Below are 27,099 nucleotides of genomic sequence, written 5' to 3' on the forward strand. Positions count from 1 at the left end.
CTATAATTTGCTTAAACATTATTATTTTGTATTTTTGTCTGTCTGAATGAATGCTTGTTAAAAAATAAATCAGACGTTACTTAACAGTTACTCAGTATTTGACTTTTTTCACCAAGCACTTTTTTACTCTTACTCAAGTAATTATTTGGATGACTACTTTTAACTTTTACTTGAGTCATATTATTCTGAAGTAAAAGTACTTTTACTTGAGTACAATTTTTGGCTACTCTACCCACCTCTGTTTCTCACCTTCAGCCCAGTTGAGCGTTTTGTAAATTTCTCTGCCTTGACCGCCTATCCACGTACCCAGCCAGCCGGCTTGCTGCTTTGCAGTTAGTTCGGATAGTGCTCCATCAAAACAAACGTGACATGGCTCCGAAAACGGTCGAATTCCTGGTATAAATCTGCAGCCTCCCAGTCAGTCTTTGGGTGCTCAAATTGTGGGGAAGCCATGTTACACTTCTGACACCATGTAAGACACTGGAGACAATAAAGACAGCAAAAGTAACTGCACGATAGTTGATTTTACTGCAGAGCACGGAACGGCAACTCAAGCTGATCTGTACAAACATCGCAGGCTCCGAAGTGCCGATCTGAATCAATCGAGTCGCAAACATGCTCCGAAGTGCCGATCTGAATAAACCGAGTCGCAAACATGCTCCGAAGTCCCTATCTGAAAACTTCGACCAAAGAAAAAATAAATCCATTTTATTATAGTAAAAATAATTAAGAATGGTCTTTCTCTATATTATATTAACAGCCTAACTTTTAATGAGCAATGCACCATAAGATCACATTTAAACTATAAACCCCCCCCCCCACACTATTTATTATTATTTCAGACGATATTAATAACCTCTATGTCAGTTCGGGAGTTCGGAGCGCGAATCATTTATGTTAACACATATGAATGTTTGAGTGTGAGTATGTGAGGTTTACCTTGCACAACAAAATCTCAAAGTATAGTTATGTTTATCACAGACCAGAATGTGAGATGGTCCCCTCAAAAAACTTTATATTAATCAAAATTAATAATCATTATAACAACATCACAATGAGTTTATCATGATATTGCAGCTGGACTCACTATGAGGTGTTTTTCATTTCTAGGCTATTTACATCATGTAGTTTTTGTGTAAAGACGTGCGGTCGAGCGGCCAATGAGGCATCTAGGTATGTCTATGTCAGAAACAACCACAGTCTATGCACCACAGTATGATGGGCACAACCGGTCTCTCCAGTTATGGGTCCACTGGCACGAAAAATAATAATAATAATTAAACCATCAGGCCTTCCTCTCGGGGGCACGCAGCCATTAACAGCTCATAAGAACAGACATGCATAACAAATACAATTATTAAAACAATCTATTTGAAACCAACCTCAGTTAAACTGTGTAGAGTAGCAGGTTAATTCAGATTATTTGCACCCAAGACACTCGCTTGCCTGATGTAAAATTTACCCTTGGTGTTTGGATTATTGAATTCACATAATTATATTACCTTTTTAATATTTTAATACACATAGGCTACATTTATAAAGTCAGAACACAACCCTGTGGCTTAGTAATCCATCTTTTGCTTTATGTTATTGATTTACGTGATCAGTCAATCTACTGATATAGTTAGGAATGAACATGATTTCCTGCTCATCTCAGATTAGGCAGAATACAGTATATAATATAATATAATATACACTCCCCTTAAGGATTATTAGGAACACTATCCTAATACTGTGTTTGACCCCCTTTCGCCTTCAGGACTGCCTTAATTCTACATGGCATTGATTCAACAAGGTGCTGAAAGCATTCTTTAGAAATGTTGGCCTATATTGATAGGATAGCATCTTGCAGTTGATGGAGATTTGTGGGATGCACATCCAGGGCATGAAGCTCCAGTTCCACCACATCCCAATTATTGCATTATTCTGCTGGAAGTAGCCATCAGAGGATTGAATCCTCACGTTGAATCCTCTTCTTGAGATTTGAGTCTCTTGACCTTCTGTAAGCCCCGCCTTGTTCAAGCAGTGATTGACAGGGCGGGAGGGGGCGGAGATGTGATCGGCTCGGAATGCATTTTCAATGTACACTTTGAATTTTGCTACATTCATTGCGGGAAATTGAATGAAAATGCAATCGTAAGTGTCTTGACTGTGAGTGTTAATGCATTTAAGAAAAATTGCATTTAAATGATCATTTTGCCACAGTTTTTGCTTGAACATGTTAGACATATCTAATCATTTCTGTAATACATTTTCATTTTAATTTTGCAACTTATAAGGCGTTAAAATTAATATTCATTTTACATATTAAAACTAGTGTAGGAAATGGCAAATGAAAATTATGTAATTTCATTTTCATTTTGCACCAAACGTTGCACAAATTTATTGGAAAATGTAAATGTAAATACAGAAATGCATTGCCATTTTACATATTGCATTGTTATTTTGCATATTACATCCCAAATTGAATAATGCTACCCATATGCTTCCATAAAATAACAGAGATTAAATGTTTTCTCCTTTCAGTAGCACAGAGCCTTCAGCAGAGGAATGGGGACCGTCGACATTGCAGATGGGTGACCCTCAACCCTAAGCGCCTCATTCCTACAAATAGCCTACTACTGCAACACATTTGTTGTTTTCTAAATTTGAAGTCCACACGGTGTATGTTGTCACTGTTACCCATTAAGATTCTTTATGAATACGGGCCCAGGAGATTTTGTAACACCTTATGCTTCCAACAGCTGAACAAGCTTTATTGAGATGCTGATTTAATTTTGCAGCAGGACTCAAGTATAGGGCTCTGCAGGAAAGTAATGGGAGTTACTAGATCAAGGTGTTTTTACACCATGATACCTGATTGGTTGATGTAATAGTGACGTTAGGTTTAGGGGTGGGGTTGGGTAAGGGGGATCATTTAGATTGCATGATTCAGAAACACCCAGCAGTTTGAAAACACCCACATGGTGATAAATGCCCACTTTTGCTCTGCAGAGACCTAAGTCTCGCAGGACTTCCAAGTGGTTTGTGGATCATATTATTGTGCTTGATTGGCCAGAAAACTCACCTGACCTGAGCCTGACAGAGAAATCTATGGGGTATTGTGTAGAGGAAGATACAGTCTTGACCAAAAATATTGGCACCCTCGGTAAATATGATCAAATAAGGCTGTGAAAATTAGTCTGCATTGTTAATCCTTTTGATCTTTTATTTTAAAAATTCACAAAAATGTATCCTTTCATTGGATAAGAATTTAAAATGGGGAGAAAAATAATTTTGGAAATAAAGGTTTTTCACAAATACTCATTAGACACAATTATTGGCACCCCTAAAAATTCCTATGAGTAAAATATCTCTGAAGTATATTCCCAGTCGTATTGACAATTTTGAGCACTCCAGCGTGATTATAAGCATGAAATTATAAATTATGTTGAGACACAGGTGAATAAAATTTGGACACACTACATCCATGCCACTGTTAATTGATAATTATCAATTAACAGGTTTTTATTGTAGCATCCTTTTACTTTAAAATAAAAAAATTGATATCACCCATCAAAACATGAACAAAATTATACAGTTTAAGAACTTAACAAATCAACCTTATATTACAGGTAAATTTATTAAATATGATTTACATTAAATACAATACAAACTTTATATGAATGTAAACATGTTTTTTGCCGTTTTTTGGAGAGAGGCAAGGAAAAGAGATTTAAAACAGCATGTTCTACTTTTGAAATAAAGTGGACACAATTGAAAGTGACGTGACATACAGCCAAGTATGGTGGCCCATACTCAGAATTAGTGCTCTGCATTTAACCCATCCAAAGTAGTGATGCGTCATTCTTGATTCTTCATTTTGAGCGAATCTTTAATGTGACTCGGGAAGAACGAGTCGTCTCGGGGATGATTCTGTCAGTCGCGCATGGGCAATATTCTATAGGTTCTGTTCTGCTAGAAGTAGTTCACCTGTGTCAGTCAATGCAGTCTTGAGCCGGAAAGAGAATTGATTAGTTCATCTTTCGGGTCCGTTTTCAGGTTGTCCGTTCTTTTGTCACGTGACGTGACAATATTGGCTAGAGTAATTAGTTAATTTACAACCTTCCTTATAAATGGGTGCATAATAATAATTATTTACTCTTACAGTTACGTGATGCATTTCTGGTTTCAAATTGTTGCTTTTAATTTCTGTCATTATGGTACTTTTCCATAACACTGAATGTGGTCTGAGCTGGACAAAGAATTGATTAGTTCATCTTTCAGGTTTTTTGCATTGGTTTAGCGTATGGGGCTGTCACGTGATTAAGGAACGACTCAAAAACCCGAAAGATGAACTAATCAATTCTCTTTCCAGCTCATAATGCATTGGTTTAACGTATGGGGCCGTCACGTGATTAAGGAACGGGGCAAAAAAAAAGAGGTGAGGTGAGCTAATCACAGACTGAAGACCCAGGTAAAGTATAAATTAAAGCTATTATATCATTTTAGTTTTATATTGTTTGTAGTGTGATCTACGTTTGCGTAAGTAGTAGATGTGTTAGGGAAGTAACACGTAACATTTTAATTACATGAACGAAACGAAATGACTCGAAACGAAATGACTCGGAAAAAAGATTCGTTCATTTTGCTGAACGAGACTCAAAAGTCAGAGTCAGTAAAGTGATCCGAACTTCCCATCACTAATCCAAAGTGCACACACAGCAGTGAACACACACACACACTGTGAACACACACCCGGAGCAGTGGGCAGCATTTATGCTGTGGCACCCAGGGAGCAGTTGGGGGTTCAGTGCTTTGCTCAAGGGCACCTCAGTCGTGGTATTAGCGTAGCGTAGTATCAGGTGGAGAGAGCACTGTACATTCACTCCCCCCACCTACAATCACTGCCGGCCCAATCTTTGGATTGCGAGTCGGACTCTCTGACCATTAGGCCATGACTTCCCCACCAATACATTTTGGCAACTGATACAAAATTATCAAGTTATTTGTAACAATGTCATTATACTCTAGTTTTCAGTCTCCATTTGTTGGTTTTTACTGAAGAGGAACTGTTTTGAAGACAGAGAGCAGTCCGAGTACAGGATAAATGTGAAAGACTGTTTCTCATCTCTGTGTCTGTGAAACATCAGGATCAGCTGCAGACAGAATCTCCATTTCACGAGTCTCTGGTGTATTCTGTTTAAAACAAGACGTTATTTGTTACAAATCATTACTTCACGCTAAGATGTCAAAGCTTATATTGCAGATCAGCTGATTCATTATATATAATTATTACATTACCATGAGCTGAACTCTTTGATGTAAGTTCCTTTGATTGTGTGTAGATCTGTATTTGAAGACAGAATTACAGATTAAACATTAAATTAAGCTGAATTTACTGTATATATACACATACAGCACAAACTGTGCTGAATAAAAATCTGAACTTACCCAGTTATAACATTCCTCCCTATGTGACAGGAGACATTAGAGAGAAAGTTGTTTAAAATTTTAATAATTGATTGAATCAAATTATTGAATCAAATCAGAATCACCACAAATAAATTAGATTCTGTAAGTATTCTGAACAGATTCGATGGCTTTTGACCAATTTTTGACCAAATGTTCCTAAAAACCTCACACATACAAATCATACTAATTTTTCCTGAGCTTGAGTCACTGTTTGTAAAGTTCACTGCTGGGAAATTTGACAGATTTTAAACCTTTCTCTGTGTCACTATACTGTCAGTGACTATTGCCTTTATTATCACAGTGCATAAGCTAAATAAATAAAGATATTAAGATACTTACAGTTAGCATGCATTTGTGAAATCAGCCAACACAAGACAAAAACACTTTCAGAAGGGAAGACAATGACTCTCATATCCTTCATGACACGCTCACCATTCCCTAAGAATTAAAAGAATAACAGAAGAGAAAAGAAAGAAGCAGGACATTTGAGAGCAAAACGGTAAAGCAATATTTAATATTTGTAAAATGTTATCCTGCTGTGCTGTTCATTTTCTGCATGTTTTTTGCATTATATAAAATGGTGTGATGTTAAAAGATTTCTATAATATCCATAAACGGCTATACACACACATACACAAATGCATATATAAAAATATGCAAATACAAACATAATTATTTGCAGAAATGATAGATATTCACTTACGTGCTTTCAGGATCAGTTCTGCTGTCAGTGTAACAGAGTTCAACAAAACAAGACCAACTGCTCCAAACATGAACATGATTTCATTACAGAGAGACACTAGAACACAGATACAAAAAACAAACATCAAGCAGAGTGTTTTATTTAGCAGACAATAATTAACAGAATTTATCAGTCAATAATTACATGAATTTGATCCTTGTTGACTCGTCTCAGTCTCTCGTCGTCTCTGAACTCTTGAATGTTCTTCCTCTGTTAAAACAAAACACAAATATCATTTGAAAGTCAAATGGATGAATAAAAAAATAGTGACAAGAAGTTTAATTATTGAATAAATGACTGAAAATGGCTAAATTTAAAAACACCAACCTTTATATATAAAAAAAGTTAATAAAAAAAAAAACACCTGAATAACTTAAGAAGGCCTAGTAAAGTAAGTCAAATCAAGTCTGCTTTATTGTCAATTCTTCCACATGTACAGCATACAAAGAATTAAAATTACTGTTACTCTCAGGCCCCTGGTGCACACAGATAACACTAACAGTAGAGCCTAAAAATCTAGATCAAATATAAAATATAAGATACAATTATATAATAAAGGCATGTAAAAAAGACATAAAAAAAATTAAAAATAAAGTTAAATAAAGCAGCGCAAGGCACATGGCAGACAATATTGTACCGAGTGTTGGAATAACTGGTTATATAATCTGGATTATGTAATCAGATTTCAAATATGAAGTACTTGTAATTAGACTAATTACTTTTTCTTTTTTTTTTTCAAATACTCATAATCAGACTACTTTTATTTTTAATGATTTAATGATTGCATATGCACAAATGGCAGATTCTCAGTCTATTGCTTTTATGTATATATAAAGAGTCTTCTAGTTTCATTTAATTGCACACACAATTCACTAGTCAGGTGATTATATTTACACCGAACATGTCGAGACCACACAACACTGGATCACTGGATTTACAGAGATCACTGCACTTTTAAAGTGATATATGGCAAAAACAATATTGTGCGCTACAAACTCTGTATAAATCACAGATATCTTTTTTGCTTTGTCATTATGATGCATAAAGGGTAGATTGATTGGGAAAAACTTAAGTATTGTAGCATAAGCCTGCAACATAAAATGTGGTAAAAATTAAGGGGTCTGAATACTTTCAGACATCTCAGTTCAGTCTCACGTTTATTGCTAAATTCACTGTCACCCTCAAGACCAATGAAGTGACAATTAAGAAAAAAAAGAAAACAAATGTGCATTTCAGGAAGCACAAAGTATAATGAGTATTTTTCCTAATATTCATGGAAATTAATTTATATAAACTAATTTACCTAACAATATAACAAATTTTATAATTAAAATTTTTACTTACAAACAGCATTGTTTTATTTGTTTTTAATTTGCATATTTTACACATATCACAGTTATCTAATTTCTACATCATATTGTCATGCTCTTTTATAATTATAATAGGGAGTAATAAAAGACAATGCAAGTCACAAGCATTGTAAGTCAGTGATGGATAATACCTTTTAACATGTGTTTCAGCACACAGATTTCAATGACCACGGCTATCTTCAGCACTTCAATAAATAAAATGACATAGATCCATTCCAAGTTCTCTGTAAATAAAACAGGCACTTTTGATCAGGATAACGTGTCTTACAAAACAAAACTTTGTATGTATTCTAGGTTTAGATATTATATGGCTATCACTTATCACTAAGTTAAATATGATCCTACTGGATCTAGGAAATGTAATATACATTAATCACAGTCCCAGGCCAAGATCCCCAAGCTAAACCTTACAAGAAACATCTGTCCTGACAAATTTAAGCTTTCTCACAACAAATCTACTTAAAAAAAATCATCAAGACAGCATACCTTTTTCCCTTTCTAATATGGTTAGATTAGCATAAATCACTAGGATGATATCCAGGAGTGTTATTATTAATATGCCCAATATTGTTATCCATCTGTGGTGAAGACCTGTGAATGAAAAGATGACCTTCTGCTTTAGCTTTCACAAATCACATACAACAACTGAACTCAGATGTGACACGGATCAGTTTAGAAAAGACAGCATGAAAACAAAATGTAACTTTTATAATGTTCTTAATGCATGTTATTGGTTTAACTTGTTGTCACTTTTCACAAAACAATCAACAACCAATGGATAAAATCAAGTCATGTCCAATATTATTATTATCATTATTATTATGGTATGATAATAGTTTCACTCAGACAAATGTCACAATATGGAAGTGAAGTGAAGAGCAGGAGCTTCAATTTCATGCTGACTTTAAATCATATTTAAATAAACCATACATTAAGCAGGATGTGTTTCTATTTATATACAGTAATATTCAAAATCATCACAAATGTATACATGCATGATAATATAGGATTTGCTCTTTCCAAACTTAAACAAATACTATAACGATCAGAAAGTACTTCAAAATGTACTTACATCTCAATCTTGCTTGCAGATAAGTTAAAAGTGGTATACAGAACAGCATCAGTGGTTGAACAAATACCAAAATAAGAAACACTATCATAAGAAAATAACAGTCCATTAGTTTCCCATTCAAACAAAACAGTCAATAATATTTCATTAAAACACATCATATGATTGCTCTGAATGCTTAAATGTTAAAATCACTGAAATAAGAGTCTCAAAGTAGGTTTTCTTCTGGAGCACTTTTCTTAATTTAGTCTGCACATTTATGTCAACATCAGTCTACAAGTACAGTACTTCTACATCAAGATTAAATTGCCTGAATACAAACAACTGGGTTTTTACCACAGAAAAAAAATGTTTATCAGTTTAATAAATTATGTAGAGATCAGTATTCAGGTGTTACCTGGAGAGGGAAGTCCAAATGAGGGGATCAACTGGAGCAATTGGAAAAAAGACAGAAAGATACAAAGTGCATCATACAAACCTAAAAAAAAAAAAAAGAACGAAAGCATGTATGAATGGAATATTTTGAAATACAGGAATCAGATCATGATGTGGGATAACTGTGGTCTGCTGATTGGTCAACTTTAATGTCTCCAGTCTCTTTTGACTTAATTACATGGATGTTAAAGGAGAAGTTCACTTTAAAAAAAAAAAAAAAAAAAAACTTTTGCTGATAATTTACTCACCCCCATGTCATCCAAGATGTCCATGTCTTTCTTTCTTCAGTCGAAAAGGAATTAAGGTTTTTGATGAAAACATTCCAGGATTTTCCCCATGTAATGGACTCTAATGGGACCCAAACAGTTCAAGGTCCAAATGACAGTTTCAGTGCAGCTTCAAAGGGCTTTAAACGATATCAGACGATGAATAAGGGTCTTATCTAGCAAAAAGATCTGTCATTTCCAAAATAAATAAAAAAGTTTAGGTTTTATAAGCACAAACGCTCGGCTTGCTCTGTTCTGTGATGCGCGTTGGTGACGTCATGTAATACGCAATTGCGTTGAAAAGGTCAAGCTTGACGTAGGCGGAAGTACTGTGTCAGTGTTTACAAGTTGACCGTGCAAAGAAAGTTAAACGCCGCTTAAAAGGAAGTTAAAAGGTAAAACAATGATGTCGGACGATTTTGAACTTAGAGGAGAAGATGAGATGGAGTTTTTCCACCCTGCCCTACCTTTTGGAACCGGAATACACAGAGGAAGAAATTAGGCAGATGGATGAGAATGCTGCGGCGACACACACCTCTCAAGCATCGGGCAGACGAAGATCTAACGAGACGTGGTGGTGCACATGTGGCAAATGCCAACCATTGCCAACAGAGAAAGAATCTCAATGCTGCCATGACTGGACCATTTCAAACCTCAGAATCTTTTTGTCTTCACTTGAGTCTGGTTTCGCCATGGATTCAAGCATACAGAGCGGAAAATTGTGGAAAATTATCCCCTCTCGCGTTCCGGTGATTTTTACTCTTAAAATGTCACTTTGCCGCATGTGTGGTGGGCCCATTGAATTCCCGGATGCACATGAGCATTGTGTGCTGTGCCTGGGTCGGGCTCACGCAGAGGCGGCATTCGAAGGATCAGGATGTCGTGCCTGTGAGAAGCTTCCCATCAAGATCCTTCGTGCAAGGCTGGCCGTTACCTGTAACGGTGGCCTTGTATCTCCTGCCTCTCCCCCGTCTGCCGCCGTTGAGCCGCGAACCGGGAGAGTGCAGAGAGCTCCGTCGACGGATTCTGTCGAGGTACTGCCGTCGGCCCAACGCCCACGCCACCCTCACGTGGAAGATCCCCTCTCATACTCTGAGGCCAGTTACCGCCCTCCACTAGAAGCGCGGGAAATGGTCTTATTTGGATATGACGAGGACGATGCCTTGCAAGAAGCCACGGACGAGTCACCTGCCATTCATATAGCGGTCAATGCTTCCCCCGTGGCTGGCGCGCACCCCCCGCCGCAGCATGCATTAATACCCTCTGTATTGAGTCATCTGAGCACATTCAGCCCGACGATTACTTCATTGCAGTGGATCTAAAGGATGCATACTTCCACATCCAGATAGCCCCACATCACAGGCGCTTCCTGCGTTTTGCATTCGAGGGTGTGGCGTACCAGTTCAAAGTGTTGCTGTTTGGGCTCGCTTTGGCTCCCCATGTATTTACAATGTGCATGAATACAGCGCTCGCTCCCCTGAAGCTCAGTGGAATGTGCATACTGAACTATCTCGATGACTGGTTAGTCATCGCACGGTTGAGAAGCGCTCTCGAGGAACACAAACACAGACTCCTCGCCCATTTGACAGGTTTGGGGCTGTCTGTGAACATTCAGAAGAGCACACTGCAGCAGCGCCAATATCCCCACGTGGGCGTGGAGAGCGGGAACGGAACGCCTTATAACGTGTTCATGTCTCGAGACTCGTGCCTTGGTTTGGCACGACCATATTCGAGCAGGGTGCTGCTATGGGCAGAGTGGTCAGACGTATAGTGGTTACTACGGATGCTTCACTATCAGGATGAGGAGCCCTATGCGATGTCAGACCAGCATTCGGTACGTGGACAGGGGACCAAACGCGCTGGCAGATAAACTGCTTGGAGATGGAAGCGGTTCATCTAGCGCTGCAGAGTTTCCTTCCGTTTGTGAAACACTGTCATGTTCTCATCAGAGCGGACAACACGGTGGTGGTGGCATACATCAATCGCCAGGGAGGTTTGCGTTCGCGATCCCTGCAGGGATTAGCGAGACAGCTGCTGTTATGGATGGACAGGGTACTTCTGTCGATCATGGGGCATCATCATGGTGTTGGGCAAAAGGCATGTCTATTCAGGACAGCTGCATTCGAGGTATTCATTCACTATCTAATGTGGCCCCTTATTATGCCCGCATTATAAGCCGGCAGTGTATTCCCAAGCACCAACATATTGCTGCATTTTCCCCATATCACACCAGTGTTGCTTATCTGGGTGCACTGGATTATATTGGTGTAAGAGCTGATTTGGCTCTGTGCCAAGAGGTGTTTCAACCAGGTCCGGTACCCGACCTAAAACTAATGCGCTGTAAGAACTAGTGCTTATTAGGGCCCGACCGATATGGATTTTTGGGGGCCGATGCCGATATTAACTCGAAAATAGCCGATTTATAAGCCGATATTTTGATTTTGAAAATAAACTGGATATTAGACCCATTTCCTATAAACTGCACTTTCACAACATTCAATAGCAAAATATCTGCCTGTTCTATGTATGTGGGTTGTATAAACCATTTTCCAGAAGGGATTTATGTAAAAAAAAAAAAGCCTTAGATTACGGTCTCAATGACTAAACAATTGCACATCAAAAGTATATATTTTTTAATGATCAAAAAACAGTCTGGTTTTAAACATTTAACACTTTTACTTTCTTTCAGTTGAAGCTGGTTTTAACAGTCTGCGTGTGTACTGTAAATAAATTATAATACTAAAGTTAAAGTATTTGCAGAAGAAGTCCCACACTTTGCTGCTACAGCATTCACCTTTTTCAGGTATCTGTAGGGCAGAAAGAGAGACAGAGAAAGAATAAGCATGTGTATTAATAATATCACCATGTATCATTACTCATGTCATCATTAGAATTAGAATTATAATAAACAGGGATCTCCTACATAGGCAAAAATGAGAAATGTATATATTTTTTTATTTGTCAAGCAATAGGTATTACCTACTTATATTTAACTATATTATTTCAACATTTTCCTGTTATGTCTGTAAAGCTGCTTTGAAACAATATGTAAAAAAAAAAAAAGAAAAGAAAAAAGCGCGTGTTCAGCTCACATTTATTTACATGTCCCCTCTGGTTTAATCATTTCTGACGCACCTACTGTAGTTACTGTAACTACACTATATTTACTCTCACAGACACATTCACAACGGACCCGTATATATTCTCCTCTTCTCTTTGTGCAGTCTGAATCAAAACATTGTCATGCGCTGGCGAACGTAAAGTTAGCCGCCTGTTACCGGAAGATTACGGAATCAATTCGAAGTTGAATGGTTAACGTTAGTGTCATGAACACACCACTGTCAATTTTGAGAAGAACCACCTTCAAACAAGTTAATAGCAAGCATTTAAGGGGCCTGCTAAAAAGGAAGCTATATTAGCGTTAGAGTAACGTAACCAGCCTGAATTCACCAAATTGTTCTCTGGACCTGAGGCCTCTTCTTCCTTGCTTCTCTCTTAATTATCATCAGCTGGACTAGCGATATCGCTCACTTCTTACAACGGGACAGATACATGTTTGCTGAGGAACAACAGACTATGAAAGAGCTCCCGCTAAAAGTTTTTAAAACGCAGCCAACGCCATAGCGCAGCGTAAATGAAAGTGAAAGTGAAGTGCCATTCAGCCAAGTATGGTGACCCATACTCAGAATTTGTGCTCTGCATTTAACCCATCCGAAATGCACACACACAGAGCAGTGAACACACACACACACACTGTGAGCACACACCCGGAGCAGTGGGCAGCCATTTATGCTGCGGTTCGGGGTTCGATGCAGTTGGGGGTTCGATGCCTTGTTCAAGGGCACCTAAGTCATGGTATTGAAGGTGGAGAGAGAACTGTACATGCACTCCCCAGACCCACAATTCCGTCCGGCCAGAGACTAGAACCCACAACCCTTTGATTGGGAGTCCAACCCTCTAACCATTAGGCCACGACTTCCCCTTCACGAAATCGCGTTGTATCTGAAGGGCAACGCTAAACACGCTAAACGCTAAACACACGCGGTCCTTATGTGGGAAACACACCGCAATAGAATAAGAATAATTTAAATGCTAACGTTATAGTTTAACCTCTTATTAACGTTCGCGCTCTTCCACTGATAAACATGGTATTAGCTTTGTGGCTAATCTAATATAGCAATGCATGAGCGGCTGTAAGTGATGTTGCAGAATATTTAGAAGTGATAATGATAGGCCCGTTAGCTAGAACTACCACACCGTTTTTATATAGTGTATGAACTAAATCTACAATCATTTCACATGACGAACGACAGACTCACCTGGGTGGCTTTGCTGATCGCTTTCTTCTGTAGTGAATTTCTGGCGCTGTTGTCAACTCTGGAGTTGCAGACCGCCCTCTGGTGGGCAAAGTATGCAACACTCATAACATGAGTGAAGCATGAGACTCTGTTTTTTCATGTTTCATCAGCCGTTATAAACGTCGATGCAGATTTAAATGCAATTAGCTCATATCGGCCGATAATATCGGCCGGCCGATATATCGGTCGGGCTCTAGTAGGAAACCTATGAAAAGTCAAAAATGTCTGTCCTGACGAAAATGTTCTTTTAGGCCTTTTAATATTAAAACACCCAGGATACGCACACGAAACAGGCATTTTAAACGATGAACTGACACAAAGACATATGAATAAGTGTATATGTTACTCCTTCAGCACATTTGCAAACACTGACACGGTACTTCCGCCTACGTCAAGCTTGACCTTTTCAACGTAATTGCGTATTACGTGACGTCACCAACGCGCATCACAGAAGAGAGCAAGGCGAGCGTTTGTGCTTATAAAACTTAAACTTTTTTATTTATTTTGGAAATGACAGATCGTTTCGCTAGATAAGACCCTTATTCATCGTCTGATATCGTTTAAAGCCCTTTGAAGCTGCACTGAAACTGTCATTTGGACTTTGAACTGTTTGGGTCCCATTAGAGTCCATTACATGGGGAAAATCCTGGAATGTTTTCATCAAAAACCTTAATTTCTCTTCGACTGAAGAAAGAAAGACATGGACATCCATCCTGGATGACATGGGGGTGAGTAAATTATCAGCAAAAGTTGTTTTAAAAGTGAACTTCTCATTTAACCGCCATACTCTCATGACACTGGAAAGTCTCATCACTGTGGACATGTTCAGTCAGTGCTAAGGTTCATGCATCAAATCTTAACCTGCAGCAGCTTTGAATGCTTTTATAACAGAGTGTGGAGCACTACATTTAGGTCACACAAAGATGATAACATTAGCAATGCTCTCCCACATATACAGCATCATTTACAATATAATGTGTTAGTAACTATGCTTGTTCCTTTCGTTGGTTTTAGTAGTAGAGGGTGGTAACAGTGAAGAAAATGATCAATTTTAAGTCATGTTACATTTATCTAACGATAATCATACTATCAAACATTAACACACACTTAGACCTAAATGGAAAAGTGTCTGGCTATTCTGTATGTATATGATTATCATTTTTAGTAATTATAGAATAAAACAAAAATCAAGAGTTTTGTTAATTTACATTTATCAATGTAATAAATTTGAGCTTTCTTACCCTGCTACTCAAATCATACAGAAACCCTTACCTTCACTCAGGAGACAGAACAGCACAACACATCCAAACCATATTCCTGAGAATATACGGGGTCCATTGTCTGTATCATGTGCACTGATTCTCCAGCCATAAGCAAAAAGTACTACAGAAACAGATATTAAAAAAACAATATATATCACACAAGATACATGATGTTCTGTGCAAGAACAAAACATATGTAAAACGTGGTGAACTGAATAGTGTTTGTCAGTCAATTGTCATTGAGGCCATACTAAATCTACTGAAGCTAGCAAAACAGGTAATATTTCATAAAGCATTTTTTGTGTCAGAATAATTAATACTGTTTCTATCGTGTGAAATGTGGATTTACGCACCTGAATAAACAATGACTGTAAGAACAGTAAGTTCATGCGTTATTCTGAAAAACCTGATCCATGATTTATGATTGTCTGTGAAAAGAAAGAGTTAAATATACATAAAATGTATATTTTTTAAAAGCATATTTTATTTTTCTTGTCTTGTCCTGATTGACTAAATTATGCTGTTTTCTGTTGACAGAGATATCACATTTTCTTACACCCAAGCAGAAATACTGAAGCATGTTTGTGCAGATGACAAATGAATCCCAAAGATACTTTATTACTAGATTTTTTAGACATGCATTCAAAAATAAAATAAATAAAACCATGTTAATTTTAAATACTTATCTACATACTCACAATTTACAGTTTACAAAAGCATATTTTTATCACCTTATTTTTTCAAACAAGACTCATGGCTTTAATGAATGTATTACAAATCTGTTCCACTGCTTGTAATCTACATTTGGGTTAGGTTATGGGTAGGACAAAGTGTTTGTTTTTTTCTCCAGAAACTACACCTTTCTTGACACATACATTATCGTTGCAAAGAACATATTCATAAAATAAACTTGAGTTTGTGGTTTGAAAAATCAAAAACAATAATAAATCATCTTGCTTCAGTATTGGGGTGTGCCGGTTCTAGTACCGGTACCGAACGGTTCCTGGGCAAATTCCAAATGGAAGTGATCATCCTTATCCCCTTGGAGTGGGGACTTTGGAGTGAATAGGGCTTGTGTTGCCATTAAGTAGACGTTAGGAATGCACTTTGCAAAAGGAGCGACATCATTTCCTCATTATCTTCAGCTGGCATGTTCCTGTGACAGCGCAGCATGTGTCCGTCAGCAGCTGTTTTACTGTCATAAATGTTTTTTTTTTTTTTTTTTTTTTGCATAACCGTTGCAATTAAAAATACATTTTATATTTAAATAAGTTAAAAAAATATGCTTTATAATATATAAAGACGAATATATATATAAAACTTTTTAAAACATTAAATGTATATTGTTTTTATGTCGATGTCCATCAGTGAATCTGCAGTCACGGGAACATCCCACCTGAAGATAATGAAGAAATTATATTGCTCCCTTTTGCAAAGTGCATTCCTAAAAACTACTTAATGGCATGCACATGCCCTACTCACTTCAAAGTCCCCACTTCAAGGGGATAAGGATGATCACTTCCAAATTTATTTTGCCCAGGTACCGTTCGGTACCGATACTAGAACTGGCGCATCCCTATTCAGTATTTGACCCTTTATTGTATTTAACTGCAATAAAATTAATCACTAACAGTATTGTAATGCTAAGACTTAATATATTGCCATTACTATGCATTTACAGATCTCTTTAAAAAAATTATAAACTTTAAATGATTACATACCTTGAAGATTTTTCAAATAGCACAAAGCCCACATCAACATTACAGGCCTCAGAAGATAAAGAGCACAGCAGGTGACCGTCTCATGCAGAGATCCTGGAACAGAATATTTAATTATGTACTTCAGATGATAAATGACAACATGTGTGACAAAAAAATGAAGAGTCCCACCATGACATAATACACACAAACACAACACACCAACATTTGAGACAGGGATGAGACAAATCTGTACATTATTATGAACAGAAGACTAACAAAATCTATCATATTATTAAGATTATATTAAGATAATTTAACATATTTACAAACATAACTAAGGACACTAAACTACTGCTCTCACCTTCAGTAAAGCCCCAAAGCATGAAGGCAAAGAACATACAGATGTTTGGACAAAAGACCAGAGAAACCTGAAGATTCATGATTATGCTGCTGGTGACTGAGAGAAGATGCAGAATAAATCACAGTTAAATTAATAAAACAATTACAGTGAAACATAGAGATTTAAATCATAAAAATAAGAACAATTCCCTTCGGAGCACAGTCCTACCTGTGTTTTTATATCTGCAGTAGATCAGAGAGCAGAGCAGAAGCACAGCTCCAGATCCAGCAGCAGAACAGAAAAATAACACAGCTATGTGCCAAGAAGAGAAACCTGTGAAACACAAACATCAGGAATAACTGAACTGAAACAACTCAGTGCATTTAGTCATTGTTTCTTATAGAGAAATAGTCAGGAGGATTGCAATTGAGACAATTCATTATTTAAATGGATTTCTATAACTATTAGCAGCAGCTACTTAAATGTTAAAAGCTATTTGTTCTTTTTAAATAGAAACCTTTTAAAGTAGTATAAATAGCAAAAAAAAAATTTACACAACGAGCAAATAAATAATGATACTGTTCATACAGTGTCCACAGCAGTACAGTATATTATAATGATTTGTGGATCATGAAGATCTCCACTGCCAACAAGCTTGTCTATTTAAATATAGCACAAATAGACATGGTTTTATATTTGGTTTTGTTTGTCGACTCACCAACTCCCAGTTCTACAGTTACATTGGCTGAAAGTCCTCCAGCAAACACTTGACACATGTAAACTCCTTTATCCTCAGTTCTGACACTCTTCAGTCTGAGAGAGAAGTTTCCTTTGGGGATTTCAGCAGTGAAGAGCTCAACTCTGTCTCTGTATCGCTCATCTGATGAATCTGGTAAAGTCTTATTGTTTTGGAAGAGCAGAACCAGAATATCTTCATCTCCATCTGTTCTTATCCATGAAACATTAATGTGTTCAGGTTTGATGTGAGAGTCTACAGAGCAGTTCAGAGTGACGTCCTCACCCACAGACACAGATATGGATTTATCTGAGCCTGAAACTAGCAAACGCTCTGAAAGAATAAACATTATTTAAATACAATTACACAATATATTTTACAATGTAATTTATATTTTCAACAGAATTCAGGTGACTCTCACTCACCAAGTTTTATTTGAACCACAGTTTCTCCAGAATCAAACCACCTGTGAACTCTACATATATATTCTCCCTCATCTTCAGTTCTCAGATTGTCCAGACGGAGAGAGAAGTTTCCATGTTGAATCTGATCAGTAAAGAAATGAGCTCTATCATGATAATCCTGCTCCTGGAACTCTGGTCGACTCTTACCAAACCAAAACAGATGAACCAGAGTCTCTGAGTCTGTTCTTTTCCATTCCACCTTCAGAACCTCCATTACTAAGAGTTCATCAACATAACAGGGCAAAACCACTGAAGACCCCAGAAGAGCAACCAGAGGTCCAGAGGGACCGCGCACAATAAACCCTATCAAAAAACAGACAAACTGATTAATGCGTTAAAATAAATAAATAATAAGCGTTAAAAAGGAAATCTCGAAGGCAATTTTCGTGTATAAAGGTAAAGTGAAAATACTTGCCATCTGCGACAATCATAAGTATTGACATAAAAACACAGGTACTTTCCATCATGTATTAAAATTAGACAAATCTGTCATTATATCATAAATGATCATGAAAACGAAAGCGTCACGGGAGGAAACGCCTAAAGAAACTTTTTCTTCTTCTTCTTCTGGTGTTAATGGCGGTTGACAAACAAGTTAAATGGTGCATTCCCGCCACCTACTGGATGAGCGCGTAATGATTGGAAGTTTGAGAACTATATCCAATATAAAAAAACAACCCTTTCTCATATATATATATATATATATATATATATATATATATATATATATATATATATATATTTAAAACACACATTTTCTGAAAATAAAAAATAAAAATTACACTAAAATTAATAAAACTGTTCCCTAACTGTTCCCAGTCTTGTTTCTTAAGAAACTCTAAAAGTACGTTCTACTGATTCTGCATGAACACATTTGTCACAGTTTCCAGTTTCATGTTCCCCATTACAAACACTGATTTAATGATTAATGTCCAATACACATTCTTGACATTATAAAACTTCCTTCCCATTACCAAACTTTCTTCTTTCTGACTTTCTCTTGAATATGATGAAAGTGTTTTTTTCTTTCTCATTTCATTTGCAAATAACCATTTTACTTCTGCTTTACTCATAGACACTTTAATGTCAATTTGTGCCCTAAAGAAACCTCACTTTCGCTTTTTTACGAGCCAGGGGGGGACTGGCCATCGAGAGCATCGGGACATTTCTGGTCATTCTGGCCTGCCGGTGTAGCAGTCGATTCTTTCCTCTCTGGAATTCTTGTTTCCTTCGGGTTGCCAGGTCGGTGTAATAAACTCGACCAAATAGTTAATCAAACATCGCCCCCAAAGTAGCCAAAGTAGCGGATTTGGCAACACTGCCGCATTCAAATACGACAAAAACAACTGGATATAAGGAAAGCAAAAAGGGACAAATCTCTTGCTATACTGCAGCACAGTAAAGTTATTCTCACACTCCCGTTTATGTTCTATTATTTTTTTATTAATCTTGCAATTGTTTCTTTGTTTTTGTCTTATGTCAGAAGTTTTTGCAGTTTAATTTTTCCATTGCAAATAGTTGGAAGAGATCGCTGACGTTGAAAGACAGCTCAGGGCCGGATTGGGACTCCTTTTCAGCCCTGGAGTCTCATGCCTTAGACCGGCCCACTTTAGTTCACAACTGACTATATTAAAATAATGTAATTAAAACCTCAGAATATAATTCCCTACAGCCTTGTAATTTCATTGTACTTTAAAAAAAATCATCATTTCCAATTCAGTGCAAAAACAATAGCCTAAGTTTTGCTTCAAAGTTTAGATTTATTAGAACAGTAAATAACAGGATACACTCTAAAAAGAAAAGGTGCTAAATAGCACTAAAAGTGGTTCTTTGGCTCGTAATCATAGGGGAACCACTTTAACCTCCTGAAACCCGAGAGATTGCCTGTTGTGCATTTTATAATTTTTCTTGCTATTTGGGATATGTAGGACCTAATAAGTATAATACCTAAAATTTGTTTTTGTACAGGAAGTAGTTTTCCCAGAAAAAAGATGTCCTCATGTGAGGACAGTGGGTCTATCATGATGTGAAATGCTGCAAAGCAGTTTCATTCACTTTGCAAGCACAGATGCACATTGCATGTCATGCATCGCACACAGGATTTCCCAGTGCAGCCTTGTGCTCTGCATTCATGCATTTCATTTATAAAGTTATGTTATGTCCTCGGCAGAGGACATCGGGACTCAATTTCTAAAAAAAAAATGAAAAGACATGAATGAAAATGCATAGGCAAAAAAAATAGATTTTTTTAAATCACCAATAAATTTTTAATGTTCAAGATTTTTTTTTTTTTTTTACCAAACTTTGTATAAAGATGATTCTCAACTATGGTATAACAGAATAATTCAGTATAACATTTTTCTTTCTGCAAAATGTGTGTAAAATTACCATTAATGGGTTTTCTAATTATATACAATGTATCTATAAACTAAATCTAATTTGCATATAAATGTGTTTTTGGGGCAACATGTAATGAAAAAAGAAGTGTAATAATGTGAGTAATAATTGTCAAGATTTTCATAATAATATATAATATTTCATAGAATATTGAAATATAATTTCTTTCTCTATTCATTTGTTATGTCTCCAAAAATGCGTCATAAGCATGCGTTTAGTCCCGGTGTCCTCATCTGAGGACATGTATGAAATCAATGTCCTGTTTAGTAACGGAAAGTCATATTTTGATTTGAAACCCCATAACATATTTCTGAGATGTTGATTTATGACACAGAATTTAAAAATTAGACAGATTTAAATGATAACTACAATATATTATAGAAATATTATCATATTTCTATAAGAGTGTCACTAAATTAATTTCAGACATTTTGATGACCAAGGAGAGGGAGTGGTCATGTGAAACATCCAATCATTTGGTATCTCTGAAAAGCCCTGAATGTGCTCTGTACAGGACATCCAGATCTAAAACTTTAGCATGAACAGACTCAGAGAAATCCACAAAAATATAATGTCCTCATATGAGGCCACAGGGTCTCAAGAGGTTAAGTGCCATATAGCACTTATCTTTAAAGGTGCTATACAGCACCTTTGTCAAATGGTGCTATGTAGAACCATAAGAGGTGCCATAAAGCACCTTGTTTAAAATTTCTTCAACAAAAATGGTGCTCAACAGTGGTTCTTTTGCTCGTTATATAGGGGAACCTCTTTTGGCATTAATGGCACTTAAGCTTCACAGCACATTTGTCAAATGGTGCTTTATAGAACCTTTTTTTTAGGTAGTAGGCCATTATCATGCCATATACAGTACTACAACATTTGAGTCAAGATGCTTCTAAATGACGCTTTTATACCAAATCGTGGATTGAAAGATTCAAAACCCTGTACTAAAAGCTTACTGATAGACAAAATACATTACACTTTTAAAATAGTTTAATTCATTTCTTTTAGTTTCAAATAAACTGTAATCAGTGCTTTTTAACATTAACAACACTGGCTAAAGGAGTTAGAACAAATAGAAGGAAAATTCAGAAAAGAGAGAGGGAGAGAGAGAGAGAGACTCTATACACAGATTGAGTTGTACACTCTTTTAATTGTGACAGGAAGTCCGGCTGCATCCTTCATTTTTAAGACAACGCACTCCAGGTCAGTGTCTTTTTCAGTCCTTTAGGATATTGGATCCCAAACAGAAAATATATACAAAGAATGAGGCCCGGTGTCATTGAGATGTCCTCACTCTCCTCAGTAATGGACTGGCCAATCCAACATGACGACAATGTGGTTGTATTGCAATGGAATGACCCTTCCTGCAGCCTTTGAGCACCATTTTATGTGTTGGTGTGTCAGGAGGGCAGGTCTGATCATGGCCCTGGGGGAGAAGGAATAATAGCATTAACCATCTTCTCATTTATTTGAAAGGCAAACCTTAAATAGTTGAATGAAACAATAAGCCCATTATTATTATTGGGTTAGTTCACCCAATAATCAAAATGATGTAATTAATACTCACCCTTATGTTGTTCCAAACCCGTGAGACCTCCTTTTATCTTCTGAACACAGTTTAAGATATTTTAGATTTAGTCCGAGAGCTCTCAGTCCCTCCATTGAAGCTGTGTGTACAGTATACTGTCCATGTGCAGAAAGGTAAGAAAAACATCATCAAAGTAGTCCATGTGACATCAGAGGGTCAGTTAGAATTCTTTGAAGCATCGAAAATACATTTTGGTCCAAAAACAGCAAAAACTACGACTTTATTCAGCATTGTCTTCTCTTCCGTGTCTGTTGTGTGAGAGAGAGTTCAAAACAAAGCAGTTTGTGATATCCGGTTCACGAACGTATCATTCGATGTAACCGGATCTTCTTGAACCAGTTCACCAAATCGAACTGTAACGTTTTAAACGGTTCGCATCTCCAATACGCATTAATCCACAAATGATTTAAGCTGTTCACTTTTTTAATGTGGCTGACACTTCCTCTGAGTTCAAACAAACCAATATCCTGGAGTAATTAATATACTCAAACAATACACTGACTGAACTGCTGTGAAGAGAGAACTGAAGATGAACACCGAGCCAAGCCAGATAATGAAAACGAAACGAAAGATTGACTCGTTCACGAGTCAAGAACCGATTGCCTTTGTTTTCGGATCACCAGTAGTTCTTTCGGACAGTTCGAGAACGAGTTAATCTTTCGTTCATTATTTGGCTCTGCTTTGGTGAACTGTTTTCTTTGTTTTTCAATTAATTACTAAGACAGTAATTATTACTATCTTTAATAAACTATAAATTAGTCTTTATTATTACACAAGACAGATACATGCAGGAATGTATGATCTCAGGCAGATATGGGTGTCAGTCAGTGATACACAGAAAATCTAAGCAGTGCAGATTTAATTACCTTTTGTCAGTCTGTCATCTTCACAGTCATCAACCACACACCTGAACTTCTCCATCAGGGGACTCTGTGAAACTTGAAGGACTTTAGGTGATATTAATGATAGCTGAGAGAGAATATGTTGGTCCACATCAACGATGGTATGGTCTCTCATATCCCAAAGGAGCTTATGTTAAGATGAAGGCAAAGTAGAAAAGACATAGTCATAACTCGTTAGTCATAAGTCATAACTAAGGAGGCAATTATACACTACTGTACTTACCATTTTGGCCAGTCTCAAACATTGAGACTCAGAGATAATCTCCTCCGTGCTGTGGTTAGACACAAAATTTCTCTGGTAGATTTTTATCAGCGCCATCCTTTCTTTAAGCTCTACGTTTGGTCTAAGATTCTCTGTTTCCTCCTTTATTGCTCGGAGATGTTCCCTGATGCTTCGTTCATCTTCTCCTGCATCAACCTATTGGGATAGTTAAATTGTTACAAACTCTCAAACTACAACATTGGGACCAGCAACTTTAAAAATATGAGGCAAAAAGGACTAATGGTCAGTCCAACCCGTGAAGTCTGTCATAACCTGAAGAAAGTTGGTTGACATTAAAGTCTGAATGTGTATGCCTCAAAAATTATTATTTGTTTTCAACTGAAGTAATAAAGACATGGATATCTTGAATGACATCGGGGTTAGTAAATTATCAGGACATTTTAATTTTAAGGTGAACTAAAGCACTATTCGGACGGGACTAGTTTTCTAAATTACGTTTGAGTTTCGATTCTTACCACCTGACGTCTGTGATTTTCATGTACCAATTCAGACAGGACTAGTATCTCCGTGTTTATTACAGAGGTGGGAGGGTCTGATTTGTTTATCTGGGCGTCACAGAGATCACGCGCTCTGTATGCGTGCATTGCATTCATTCAGAATGATTGCCTTAGTATTATTACACAATAAATACTAAATGGCTAGTTTAGCAAAACCATGTTAATCTGTGGTTCCTTTAGTTTAAATTGTTTTCCTATTTTTTTCTATTTTTTTTTTTTTATTAAGTGTAATTAAAACATTATGTAACGGAGTACATAAATGAACGTGAGTAATCTTACCTGATGCTGATATTACAATAGCCGGTATTAACAGTTTACGTGATCTTGCTCTTGATTTCATTATTTGTTTAATTTTTTTATTATTATTTATTTGCCGCTAAGCAAATATATCAAACATCCGCGCGGTAAGAGTATCTACAGTAGTTCATGTTGGCCAAAACACACATGGAAACGCGTTGTGAAATAAAATATCACCGGCAATCACAGACATTCGCATTCGGACGGGATTAGTTTTCTCAGAGGATCACTGAGTTTGCTGAAAAACCGTAGGTAATTTGCTCTGGAATTATCACAGAGGTTGTGTGAGAAAAACACAGACGTGGCAGATTCGGACGGGATTAAAATCACCAAGTAGGTCTGTGAAACGCAGATTTCTCTAACGACCCCCTGTAAAACTAGTCCCGTCCGAATAGGGCTTAACTTAATCCTTTAAATATACGCTACACTATCAGACGAGACACTAACGTTACATGTGAATAGGGTAAGACAGTGTAATACTGTGTAATCCATGGTAATGATGCAGCTAGCTATAAAGCCCGCCACTTTTCGCTATTAGTGATTTGAAAATATATTAAACGGTAACGTTAGTGTTATAACGTTATATCTGGAGAAAGTCAAGAAAAGAACGACCCCAGTTAACTTACACTTAAGTTACTTAACTTAACATACAGTTCAGTGTTTGTGAAACAACATATTTACAGGGCTCTCAAGTTTTGAAGACAGGCAAGAGTGAAACCCCCCCCCCCCCCCCCCCCCCTCAAGTTTTTCTCCTATCAGTGAGACAGAAGACATAGAGAAAGCTAGTCAAATACAGGCTTCTTATAGGATATATCTCTGGGTTATACAAGTTTCAAGTTTTTGAAACTTGTCATATAGTACACATAAATAACATTTATCAGTCATGAAATTTGTTGTGCTCAAAGTAGGCTAATCTCAACTTTACAGAATGTTTTAAAAAAATAGAAAGTAGATAAATAGAAGATGTAAAATAAAAAAGGATTAATTTAGGTTGAATGATTAATTCTAAAAAGTGACAAGTGTGCTATTTAGGAGAGTGAAGATGGGTGAGTAAAGTTAAGCATTCTAATGGCTTGAGGATAGAAGCTGTCTCTGAATCTACTAGAGCTGTTTTTGATGCTCTTATATCTTCTACCAAATGGCAGAGGGGTGAATATATTGTTATTGGGATACCATACTTTTAAAAATGTTGTATCCATATTCCATCATCAGAAAGACCACTCAATCCATAGAAAAGGTGTAATTGCTGTTAATAAGCATACAGGTTTATCTCCCTATGTGACTTCAAAGCATTACCTGGCAGTTGGTGCAGTGAGTCCTGTTGGCTAAGTAACAGACACTCATGAAAAACTGATGCTAATTATCTGGGAAACATTCTCTAACAGCAGTCAAGTTGTCATTGTTTGTGTCAAACAAGTTGTGAATTTGTTGTAACAGGAGATCATTACTTACTTTGTGCTCAAAGTGATGCTCGGAGCTCAGTGGTTTCCTCTGTGGGTGAACGAGGAAGATGGTGAACAATTCCAGGATGCTTTTTTTTTCATTGGTTGTTGCGTTAAATCTTACCCAGATACAATAGTGCTATTTTCTGATTGGCTTTTGTGTAGACTATTTCTTCTTTTTTGATTGGCTGATAAGTGGCAGACTCGATTAAGAACTCCAGGGGAGACGCGCTTGATTCCTGCCGGTTTCCATAGTGAGAGCGGCGCGTCCAGATAACTTTTATTAACTATATATTATAAATAGTTTTTCTGCGTAAGAAATACAATGTGTGGCGGGAGTGATTGACAAAAGACCGAAATGAGTGACTGTCACGCTCAATGCGTGACACTTGAGAGCCCTGTATTTATTAGCCAACACTGTCGGTCGGTCTCCTCACTCAGCTAACATTAGATTGATACTAAACTTACCATTAATGTCACAAAACGTGTAAAACTTTTGGAAAATACACTGAAAAGTTTCCCCTGACAAGTAACTTAACGCTAATTATATATTTCAGTCACAGTATGCGTTATGACACTCACCTCGAAAGATATCTTCAGTCTCTTTTTAGAAAGGTGTTCGTCACGTTCGTCGTCGTCCTGGTTTTGATTGACGTCGAGTCCAACGGTCCAGTTTTTCTAGAGTGTTCTTTGAGGAATGCGGCAGGAGCTCGCACTCGCTCACGTGCACCTGAACTGCACAGTGCACACTATTCGGTGCATACTCGCAAATAAATAATATATATATATATATATATATATATATATATATATATATATATATATATATATATATATAATTTCTTTTATTGAACTTAAAAAATTATTGACACATTTTCACATTTTGTAAGTAGAAATTTAAACACGTTTTTAAACAGAACTTCTCTCCTCACTAATTTTAGGCTAATTATTTGAGGCCTATACCTACACAAATAACAAAAAAGCAATTGATGAATATGAATATACGTTTTTATTGAAGTTTGTGACATAATTTCGGTATATATCTGACTTCACATCCACACCAAAAAAATTTCTGTGGTCAAAAAGTCTTGTGTGGAGGAATTGGATATTTTAATGTCATTTTTCTAATCCGGTCACCAACTGAAGCTAAGACACTTAGGATATTAGAGAACTAATATCACTAAGAATTAGGAGCTTAACACGTTATTTGCATGGCAGTGGTGCCATATAGCACCATATCCACCGCAAAGAACCGCTGAAGAACCAAACTGGGCTTAACAGGTTCTTTAAAATAGTAATGGTGCTATATAGCACCATATCCACCACAAAGATCCCCTGAAGAACCACTGAAGAACCATTATTTTTTAGAGTGTAGTGTAAGAATCTCTTTTCTTTAAGATTTAGTATTCATAAATATCCAAACATTGAAATAAAGAAAAAAATCTAATAAAAACAAATATATAAAAACAAAATAAAAAAATAAAGATTAAAATA

General features: G+C 36.7%; 1 protein-coding gene and 1 long non-coding RNA gene across 3 annotated transcripts; both read right to left on the minus strand.

The window, feature by feature from the left end:
* Positions 1-4,760: 4,760 nt before the first annotated feature.
* On the minus strand, positions 4,761-18,753 carry LOC113048870 (uncharacterized). Of its 2 annotated transcripts, XM_026210789.1 has the most exons (18): positions 18,612-18,753; positions 18,158-18,499; positions 17,715-18,065; positions 17,225-17,329; positions 17,018-17,113; positions 16,678-16,770; positions 15,310-15,384; positions 14,967-15,077; positions 9,033-9,113; positions 8,639-8,719; positions 8,053-8,157; positions 7,698-7,790; positions 6,341-6,406; positions 6,158-6,253; positions 5,794-5,892; positions 5,434-5,452; positions 5,284-5,329; positions 4,761-5,178 (listed from the first exon to the last, which is right to left on the minus strand). In XM_026210789.1, exons 1-18 carry the CDS (start codon positions 18,661-18,663, stop codon positions 5,107-5,109), a joined length of 1,983 nt encoding a protein of 660 aa, XP_026066574.1. In that variant the 5' UTR covers positions 18,664-18,753; the 3' UTR covers positions 4,761-5,106. The 2 variants fall into 2 exon arrangements, with proteins under 2 accessions (XP_026066574.1, XP_026066583.1); XM_026210798.1 differs by lacking the exon at positions 17,715-18,065.
* Positions 18,754-21,726: 2,973 nt separating this feature from the next.
* On the minus strand, positions 21,727-22,240 carry LOC113048899 (uncharacterized). The gene is made up of 2 exons (XR_003276550.1): positions 22,164-22,240; positions 21,727-22,022 (listed from the first exon to the last, which is right to left on the minus strand). It is a non-coding gene; the product is annotated as an uncharacterized LOC113048899 (long non-coding RNA).
* Positions 22,241-27,099: the final 4,859 nt, after the last annotated feature.

This window comes from Carassius auratus, chromosome 3, assembly GCF_003368295.1.
Source record: "Carassius auratus strain Wakin chromosome 3, ASM336829v1, whole genome shotgun sequence".
NCBI lineage: Eukaryota > Metazoa > Chordata > Actinopteri > Cypriniformes > Cyprinidae > Carassius > Carassius auratus.

Excerpts from the sequence above, each read along its gene's own strand:
- LOC113048870 (XM_026210789.1), bottom strand. The coding sequence starts at position 18,663 with ATGATGGAAAGTACCTGTGTTTTTATGTCAATACTTATGATTGTCGCA. Across the intron at positions 17,330-17,714 it reads AACTGTAGAACTGGGAGTTG|GTTTCTCTTCTTGGCACATA; the intron begins GTGAGTCGACAA and ends TGTGTTTCACAG. Across the intron at positions 5,893-6,157 it reads AGAACTGATCCTGAAAGCAC|GGAATGGTGAGCGTGTCATG; the intron begins GTAAGTGAATAT and ends TTTAATTCTTAG.